The 9567-nt window shown below is 49.0% G+C and overlaps 2 protein-coding genes across 2 annotated transcripts; one reads left to right on the top strand and one right to left on the bottom strand.

Annotated features, from left to right (window-relative positions):
• Positions 1-3391: 3391 nt before the first annotated feature.
• Positions 3392-6548, top strand: LOC123443829. Its single transcript, XM_045120356.1, has 3 exons — positions 3392-3492; positions 3622-3815; positions 6108-6548. Exons 2-3 carry the CDS (start codon positions 3634-3636, stop codon positions 6292-6294), a joined length of 369 nt encoding a protein of 122 aa, XP_044976291.1. The 5' UTR covers positions 3392-3492; positions 3622-3633; the 3' UTR covers positions 6295-6548.
• Positions 6369-9120, bottom strand: LOC123443828 (SUN domain-containing protein 5-like). Its single transcript, XM_045120355.1, has 4 exons — positions 8737-9120; positions 7435-8633; positions 7231-7316; positions 6369-7110 (listed from the first exon to the last, which is right to left on the bottom strand). The coding sequence occupies exons 1-4, from the start codon at positions 8936-8938 to the stop codon at positions 6882-6884; spliced, it is 1716 nt and encodes a 571-aa protein (XP_044976290.1). The 5' UTR covers positions 8939-9120; the 3' UTR covers positions 6369-6881.
• Positions 9121-9567: the final 447 nt, after the last annotated feature.

Raw genomic sequence — 9567 nt, 5'->3', positions numbered from 1 at the left:
GGGCGACCCATTTCGTCCGTTTGCGTCCGTTTGGGTCGGCGCGGACCCAAAAGTCGGCCCTATGCGTCGACCCAAACGAACGCGCGTCCGCTTTTTGTCCGCGGGCGACCCATTCCCGTCCCATTTTTGAGCCGAATTTGCGTCGGCGCAGACACGAGATGGACGCGCGCGCTCGCCTTCTTCTCCCCCCAGGCCCGCTCATTGGTGGCACATTGGCCTCCCCCCATCCAACAGCAACCCTCGTCCCCTTCATCGCCGCCCATTTTTTCCAGCGACTCTGCCAGCTGCCGGCCGCGACCGCGACCAAGAAGCCGCCTCACCGCCCCGGCCAGAGCCTCACCGGCACGGTCGTCGGACGCCGGCCACTCCCTTCGCCGGATGTCTCCTTCGTCGACGCCCGCAAGTTCTTCGACAATTTGCCAAGGTACAAAATGGACTCCGCCGACGATTTTTTCCCCACAATTTCCTTTGCGAATCCGACGATTCGTCGTCCGATGATGAGGATGAGATATTGGCTGCCGTGTTGGTCCATCATCACCTCAATAGCCAGCGGTCGTTGTTCCGTGGTTCCATTTCGGGCCACCTTTCGACGTTGAATCGCAACCGAGAGAGCAGGCATCTCCTTCTTTGGAAGGACTACTTTGATACAACAAATCCGTTGTTCAAACATCAGAAATTCCACCGTCGTTTCCATATGAGTAGGCATCTTTTCAACCGTATTAGAGAGGGGGTGGTCGGCTACGATGACTATTTCGAGTGCAAAGAGGATGTCGTTGGAAATATTGGTTTCTCCTCTTATTAGAAATGCACTGCCGCCATCCGGATGCTTGCATACGGAGTCTCCGGTGATCTCATTGACGAGTACGTCCGTATGAGCGGGGCTACATGTCTAGAGTCCCCGTATAAGTTCTGCAAGGCTGTTATTGTTGTGTTTGGCCCTGAGTACTTGAGAGAGCCGACTCCTGAAGATACACCCCGTTTGTTGGCGATGAATGCCAGTAGGTGCTTCCCAGGGATGCTTGCAGCATAGATTGTATGCACTGGAAGTGGAAGAACTGCCCTTCTCCTTGGCAAGGGCAGTATAAGGGCCATGTCAGGGCTTCCACTGTCATACTAGAGGTCGTGGCGTCTCAAGATCTCTGTTAATACCTGGAGCACGCAGAAACTATGGGAGGTGCTGAGTGTTTGTGTGATCATGCACAATATGATCGTAGAAGATGAACGTTTGAAACGTTTGTACGATCAAGGGTTTCAGTTTCAAGGTGAGAATGTTGTGCCTGAGCATGGCGGAGCGGCAACATTTGAACAGTTCACCCAATTTCATCATGACATGCGTGATTGAAAAACTCATGTGCAATTACAAAATGATTTGGTTAAACATATGTTGGCTCATGTTGGCAACCAATAGATGTATCTTCTTTATTCGGCTTGTAAACCTATGCTATTTTATTCGGTTGAAACTATGCTATTTTATTTGCAAAAGCAATGGAAAAAATGAGCTATTTGTTGAAATAGGGCGGCCAGCCGGCCACACCGGCACATATGAGTCGGCGCATTGGGCGCAGTGCCGACCCAAATCTAAAACAGGACGGGCGTCGGACGAGCGGCCGACTCAAACGGACAAAAACGGATAAAATCGTTGTCTGTTTGGGTTGATCCGTTGGAGTTGCTTTAATCTAGTTAGTTGAAACCGGGTTTAAAATGTACGCGGCTAATTTTAAATGATCGACTTTAACATCTTTGTCCATGGGCCCTGTTTGGATACTCTAACTCGGTTAGAGGTTAGAGTTAGATTCTAACTCTAGACTAACTCTGAACTAACTTTAACCAAAGAGGTGTTTGGATGAAAGAGTTAGATTGTCAATAAGTGCACTTTTTTCAATCATTTAGCTCCCTTATCTAGGATTTTGTGTGATGGAGGGAGAGAGAAAAGTAACTTTTTCTGGGTCTCACATAACTCTAACCAAAAAAACACCCCTTAGATGGGTTAGATTTTTTGGATGGGTTAGATGCATCTAACCAACTCTAACCCATATGTTTGGATTTTTAAGGGTTGGATGAGTTCAATCTAACCAACTCTATTTTTTTGAGGAAAACAAGATCTTTATTCATTAGATATAATCAAAACATCGTTTAAAAGAATCGATACAACTTCATCTGGTGGTTCATCAAACCAGTCAGAAGCCCTAGAAAATTTAGCTAATCTAGCAAATTCATGAGCTACTTTATTAGCCTCTCTATTACAATGTTCGAATCTACTAGCAACAAAATCACAAGAAAAATGGAAACAATCATCAAAAATTGTCGCCGCCGCTCCCGCAGATCGTCCTCCTTCCTTCATTGACTCAATAACCTCCATATTGTCCGAGTTGATAATAAGACGATTACATCCTACCTTTTGCGCTAGAGTTAGACCAAATCTGAGAGCCATTGCTTCAGCCATCAATACATCCGAGCAGTGGTCAATCTTGCTATTACCCCCTGCAATGAAATTTCCTTTACCATCATGAAGAACCGCCCCATCGTACCCCGTAACAGATCATGATCAAAAGAAGCATCGACGTTAAGTTTTACAAAACCCCTAGGTGGATGGGACCATCCCTCTTTTCTAATGGATGCCTTTGGGGATGATGCATTGACAAAATTTGTTGTTAGAGCCAATATACCCATAGATATCATACGCACATCCTGAGTATTCTCGTTATGCACCAGCTTTCGCCTTTTCCACCATAAATACCATGCAGAAATTGCTATCATTTCACGAACGTTATGGCGTCCCATAATCCTCAATTCTTGGTCAGGTAAAAGCAGTAAATATTGCAATACCGCCTCACCAGCCCTATCAATCTCACAAGCTTTCTCAATAATATCATCCATTCCTAATCTCTTCCAGACTTCCTGTGATTTAGAGCACTGAAATAGCAAATGCTTAGTATCTTCAAGACACTCAAAACACTGAGAACAGATTGGTGAAACTTTCATATGCCTATCTGCAAGCGTAGCACGACAAGGAAGAGTGCCATGTAGTGTATGCCAGATGAAAATCTTAAACTTTTGCCGGGCAAGATAATTTCCAGATCTTTTTTCAAGTAGGATTTACTGTTGAACGATCCATCCCACTGGCATGTCTTCACTTACCTTCATGTTTATGGTTTCATTCTAACAAATATGCAGATTTAACCAACTCTAACCTAGGATCCAAACGAAGCGATGGACTGACTAATTCGCTCGTGTCCGCAGACGAAAGCGGTGTCCGGTTTGCCGGGAGATGCCCTAAACAACTTCCGTGCTCAAAACTAGTGAACTGACAATAATACCCTCAACTTCTCGTGCCAAAACCCAGGGAGTTGACAATAATACCCTTCCCCTCCCAATCTTGAGCACCCACACCCCTACCATCCCGTCGCCGTCCTCCTCTCCCTCCCCCCCTCCCCCTCTCTCGATCTCCTCCCACCTCACCTCCTCCTCGCCTCTTGCCGACGTTTCGTCAAGGTACTTTCCCATCCAAAACCTTAGCTTCTCCTATCAGATCAACCACTCTCTTCAGTCTAATCCGGCAATAGATCCGCGCAACCAGATCTGATACCTTCGGTTTGATCCGTTTTCGCGTCCGCATCGTAGGTTCCGGCGGCGATGGCGGCGAGGCTCGCGCAGCTGCGGACCAAGGCGGCGCAGGCGGCGGAATTCGCCTCGAAGCACGGCGGCGCCTACTACAAGGAGGCGATGGAGAAGAACAAGCAGTACGTCGTGCAGCCCCCCTCCGTGGAGAAGTGCCAGGAGCTCTCCAAGCAGCTCTTCTACACGCGCCTCGCGAGGTAAAGCCCCTAAACGATTATATTTGTCCAACCGTCTGTACATGTGGTGTGGTTCCAATCGGGGCTGTTGCGCAGCATCATTGGATCTGCTCGTGCTCGTAGCAACGGTGGTGGTCAGGGTGTGGTTGAGGTTTCCCCCGTAATTGCCTACCATCTCTGTTGCTGCCCGTATATCTTCAGTTAGCCTAGCTGAACAGGAGCATAGTGGATACTAACTTTTTACAGAAATTAGATATAATTGTTCAATATATAGCAGGGGCCACGTGTGATTGGGTGATTGAGCGAGCGTAGTTCTTCACTTGCTGCACCATTTATGAATTATGACTTACTCTATATCATACGGGAATTTTGGAGATCTCTTGTATGTGCCATCCACAATGTAGCTGAAATCTGAGTGGTTGGGGGGAAGACCATTGCTACATCAGCAATTTCCGGTTAGCCGGGTTTTTTTTTTTCTACTGTGATCCGGGGCTTATGCTTTGCTAGGCAGGTACTATGCTAATTGTTTACATGATGCTTACTCTAGGTAGCTACCAGGACAGAGCAATTCAGCTAGGTGTACGTGGTGGGACAGTGTCACCTTACTCCTAACTAGATGACCCTCTTGTAGAACACTATTTAAGATTGCTAAACTTTGTATGTGGATGGAGATGCATCTTTGTTACCTGAAACGATAACTGTCACTTCAATCTAGCAAGATCTGCAATGTTCAATAATTTGGTTTTAATGGATAAATCACAATTCTGCAAGTCAGGCAAGGTACCTACTTGTGTGAGGGAAATATGTATGTCCTGGAGTTGGCACAAGTTTGAGATTTCATAATAATGGAAACAATATATGCCAAGCTTATGCCTGATCACCTGTGCAGTTTTGTTTTGTTGCTATGTTTGTATATTTTTCTTTGACCCATGTTGCATGGAGACATCACAGAGGTAGCATAAAGGACGATTGTTTAGGTGAAATCATAGTCTCTTGTGAAGTCGATATATCATAAATAAAAGTCAATCTACTATGTAGGATATTCGAGAACTGAGTCTTAACACATATAGCTCTCAGTGAAACATTTGCCATTTTTCTGCTTGTTTGCAAGAAATTGATTCAACTGTTGCCTGCAAACATTCCAGTAAAATATCATGCTGATCTGAGTTATTGGCAGGAAGAGTGTAGGATATTTCTACTTGTATAGGCAGGTTTGAATGGCTGACATAGTAAAACCTTGAGTTCCATTGCTTCTTGACTTGTGTATGTTTTGAATCTTTGGTCTTATTAGCTACTTTGTGCAAAAGGTGCAACCTCAGTCAATTGCTTCCGTATTCTGGTTATGTGTTGTTGTTGTTTACATTTCGAGGTATCCCTGAGTGGTTATATAATCCAGATTCATGCGGTCCTTTTGGAAATATTATAGACTTCACTCTACTAGTTTGACATATAGTTGTTATTGTTATAAGCCGGGCCCATGGGGATGGACACTTGACCTGCTCATAACCTTGTTTTGTTGAACCATTTAACTAGCTGAGTTCGGTTTCGAGCAAACTTATATCATTAGTTGATTATGATTGATACATTCATCTAACGATATCTTAACCAGCGGTTTAGTTTGACACATTATGATTAATCAAGATTGTCTGGCGATTTGAACTGCTCAATACATCACGGCGTGCAGATTTTTACTGTAGGATGTTTACCTTGGTGAGGCATGACAATTGGATATATTCATAATTGTACCAAGGCAATACAACGTACCAAGGCAAACTTATATCATTATTCATATATTCACAGATTTTTACTTGACATTGTGGCAGATGCTGTGTCATGAGGCATGTTTACCTTGGTAATGCAACTTCCAGATGGTACGCGGTGCGATAGTGATTAGTTGATGCTGATGGTAGGAATAACACTTATGGCTGCACTTGTAGGAGAGGACTAAACATGTACTTTTACGTGTTGAGAACCGAGCTTCAGTTGGCTAGTGGTGTGATTGCATGGCAAGCCAGCGTTTGAGGCCTGGTCTCCACAGTAGTGCTCATGGCTGTTCTTCATAATCAATACTAAGCCACATGGGCTAGTTCCCCCATAGGCCCGGTCCTCCATTTGGTATATTTACTTGTTTGCTATCTTCAAATGGAGTGCAACACTATATATTTCATGAGCCGTAATTTGATTATGCACAGCTATGCTGATCAGTGCAAGGAATTTTGCTTGTTTTTCATTGCGGGGGTGAATGCTCTCTTTTCTGCTTAAGCCAGTCCTTTGTTCTCTGGAGTCTGACCAGTATCTTGCTGTTTTCTTCAGTCTACCAGGCCGCTATGAAGCATTGTGGAAGGAGGTTGATGGTGTGAAGCAGCTTTGGAAGAACAGGAAGGAGCTCAGGGTGGAGGACCTTGGAATTGCAACATTGTTTGGGGTTGAGCTCTACGCATGGTTCTGCCTAGGTGAGATTGCTGGCAGAGGTTTCACCTTAACCGGCTATAAGGTCTGAATTAGTTTGTGGAGGCCCGGCTTATAATATACTGTTAGCTGATGCTTGTCGAAATTACCTGTCTTGTTTCACAATTTTGTTTCTGAAAAGTTTGTAGTGCTGAATGCCAGCAAGACGAGCACACAATTGCAACAGTGCCTCAATAATTTGCTCGCTCAATTGTCCATTTTTGTGTGTGGTCTGTAACCCTTTCCACTGACACATGCTGCACCACTCTTGTGTTGCCTGCTATGAAATGAACCCATTTCTCGTTGCAGATGAAAGTAAACGTGGGTATCGTATTGGATAACCTTTTCTTTGGTTCCTCGTTACCATAGCGAACGACTAGTCATTAAGAAACCCATGAAATCCAAGTCTATTTAGTTTAACATATTGCACAGTATACCCATTTTTCTTCACCATCACCCATGGGTGTACTTTATTTCTATTGCAAAACAAGACTAGATGTGCGTGCTAAACCAGGGGAGAATTAGATCACCTACTGAGTTACTAAGGCATAACATGACCTGAAAGAAGGTAGCGAGGTCTGGTCTAGCTCGCAAAGTGATTATTATTATTCTAATCCTAACAAATGAAGAGTGTTGAGTTCAGCTGTAGAGCAGCACGATGAGAGTGGTGATGCTGCTGGCCGTGAGCACGAGCAACCACCCGCTTCCTGCTCTGTCCTCCTCCTCCTTGCTGGCGAAGAGCAACAGCAAGCGGTCGCACGCGAGCTTGAAGAGCGCGAGGCACGCCAAGAAGAGGCTGATGGAAAGCACCGCCAGCTCCTTGTTCTGAAGCGTCTGCTGGATGCTCCTCATCTCCTCCACGTCCCACCTGCGCGCACATCCACATGATCCACGTCAAATTCAAAACAAACAAACAATCCCGATGGCGTTACCTCGTCGCATGGCATATTGATATTGATATTGATATTGGCATGACATGGGTGCTTGCCTCATCGCCGCGTTCTCTCTCACAAGATGCTCTAGTTTTCCCGACACGCTTGATTTCCAGCCCCTGAGCTCTCCCAGATCCCTCGCCTGAACCGACACGTTGTAAGTTATTAGTATAACAAAAGGAACTCAAACCACTCGGCCCTTTCATCAGTTGCATCACATACACAGGCTAGGCTGGGCTGGGGGCGAACTGAGTACGTACCACCTTGTCCTTCCACTCCACCAGGTCCTCCACGTCCGCCTTCATCTTCTCCAGCGCCTTGCCCGTCTGCGTGAGCCCGTTATGCAGGTCCGGCAGCTTGCCGCCGTACCTCTGGTTGAGCACCTTGGTGTACTCCTCCAGCGTGGACAGCCCCAGCTCCAGGGACCTCAGCTTCTGCATCAGGATCTTGAGCACCACGTCGCCGTGGACCCGCCCCGTGGCCTGCTTCACCGCCTCCTTGCCCTGCGCTGGCACCTTGGAGCCGTTGTTCTTGGCCACGTCGCCCGCGCTGTCGTTCCGCCCGCTGCCTTCCACCTGCTTGTGCTTGGCGTGGAGCTGGGTGTCGTTGTGGCCGCTGTCCTTACGGGCGTCGGCGGCGGCCTTTGCGGCGTCCGCGTCCGGGCTGTGGCTGGCGATGAAGTCCTGGAGCATCCGCTCCACGGCGTCGATGCCGTACACCTCGAGGTAGCTGAGGATGCAGTAGAACCCGGAGCCGTAGTGGCTGACGAGACGCAGCCGGAGGTAGCGCGTCCACCGTGGCTCCGCCAGCACGAACCGCTGAGCGTGCTTGCCGTTCTCCGCCGTGAACCGCCCCAGCAGCTCCCACGCCTCCCCCGGGTAGCTCAGGCTGCCGTACAGCTCCACGTCTTTGAAGTTGGAGGAGTAGTGCTCCAGGTTGGCCAGCGCCACGGTGTGGACCAGCGTCTCCTCGGAGAGCTGTACCACGACGAACTTGTCGTCCGCGGAGCACGGGTTGCGGAGGTAGCGGTCCTTGTCGCCGTCGAGGATGTTTGCGGCGCCCTTGGCCTCCTTGTTGTGGGCCAGCGCCTTGGCTCCCTTGGACGCCGCCGCGTAGTTGTACTCGGCGCCGCTGGGCTCCAGCCGGTGCGTGGGCGTGGCGCCGTCGGCCACGCGCTGGTGGTGCCGGCTGCTGTCGTTGTCGGCCTTGCCCTGCAGGATGCGGCTACGGAACTCGTCCAGCTCCACCAAGGCCGCCTCGGTCGGCGGGTTGCCGCTGCTTGCGTTGGACGGTGCCACCGCTTCCGCTTCCGCTTCCGCTTCCGCTTCCGGGCGGTGCCGGTGCGGCGATGAGGAGGATTGGCACGTCGGGGAGGATGCGTTATCGGCGGGGAATATGTATGCCTCCAGTGGCATCACCTTGCAGTAGTTGTCGTCGCGCTTGCGCTCGCCGTACAAATCTGCCACCGATTTACTCTATTCAACTGCGCGGACATGACGACGAGACGCATCGGCGTTTTATTTAATCCAAGGAGATAGAATGGTCGGTAACAAAATAGTTACCCGAAGGATCGTCGGTCTGGCTGTTGAGGAACTGGGAGCGCAGCAGGAAAAGGAGACACCACACGGAGAAGACGACTGAGACCGACACCTCGCGGAGGCCGCCGTCCATGGAAAGCACATCCGTTACCGCCGTCGGCCCGCCGCCGCCTCCTCCCCCACCGCCTTTTCCTCCTCCGCCTCCTTCTCTCTTCTTCTTGCTCATGCATGCACCACCTACGTACCTACGACGTGCCTGTCCACGCCCACGGTGATCACCAATTCACCAGGCCAGGCGATCCTTCTCTTTCTTCTCTCCTTCCCTTCCACACCACATGCACATGTACGGTGCGACGCTACGCTGTCGCCCTGAGCGCATGCAGCTTCACCGTGACCGGGGGTCGATCCAAACGCGCGTGAGGGAGAGGACGGGGAGAGATAGAGAGGAGGCCGGGCGAGCAGGAAGCCAGGAACCGCTAGGGAGCAAAAGATGGAGCGGCAACTTAGGAGGTGACCGAGTGCGCAGTGGCCGGTGATGGTCATCGATGCGCGCGGCGGCGGTATCGGCATGCATGGTGTCTGCAAATCGGCTCCCCCACCTCTTCTCACGTCCATACGAGAATTTGACAATGGGCCACGAAAAAGAAATAATCCATTTACCTTTTCTCCAATCCTCAGTTCATTTGTCGTGCATGAAAAGCCATCTATCGTTCTACTATTGACTCATCATGAATGAAATCTTCGTCATCAATCCTTCTCCTCGAGCAAACCAATTCGTGGTTGGATGGTTAGGAGGACTCTGGTATCCCCTGCCCATCAGAGTTCAAGTCTTAGACTTGACGTTGATGCTTGCAT

The sequence above is a fragment of the Hordeum vulgare genome, chromosome 3H (genome assembly GCF_904849725.1).
Source record: "Hordeum vulgare subsp. vulgare chromosome 3H, MorexV3_pseudomolecules_assembly, whole genome shotgun sequence".
Classification (NCBI taxonomy): domain Eukaryota; kingdom Viridiplantae; phylum Streptophyta; class Magnoliopsida; order Poales; family Poaceae; genus Hordeum; species Hordeum vulgare.
This window is presented reverse-complemented; position numbering and strand designations above follow the sequence as displayed.

Bases quoted from the DNA above. Each gene is read 5' to 3' on its own strand.
- LOC123443828 (XM_045120355.1), bottom strand. From the start codon at position 8,938: ATGAGCAAGAAGAAGAGAGAAGGAGGCGGAGGAGGAAAAGGCGGTGGG. The intron at 7,317-7,434 runs GTACGTACTCAG...GTGTCGGTTCAG, and splicing joins TGGAGTGGAAGGACAAGGTG to GCGAGGGATCTGGGAGAGCT. The intron at 7,111-7,230 runs GCAAGCACCCAT...ATGTGCGCGCAG, and splicing joins AGAGAGAACGCGGCGATGAG to GTGGGACGTGGAGGAGATGA.
- LOC123443829 (XM_045120356.1), top strand. From the start codon at position 3,634: ATGGCGGCGAGGCTCGCGCAGCTGCGGACCAAGGCGGCGCAGGCGGCG. The intron at 3,816-6,107 runs GTAAAGCCCCTA...TGTTTTCTTCAG, and splicing joins TTCTACACGCGCCTCGCGAG to TCTACCAGGCCGCTATGAAG.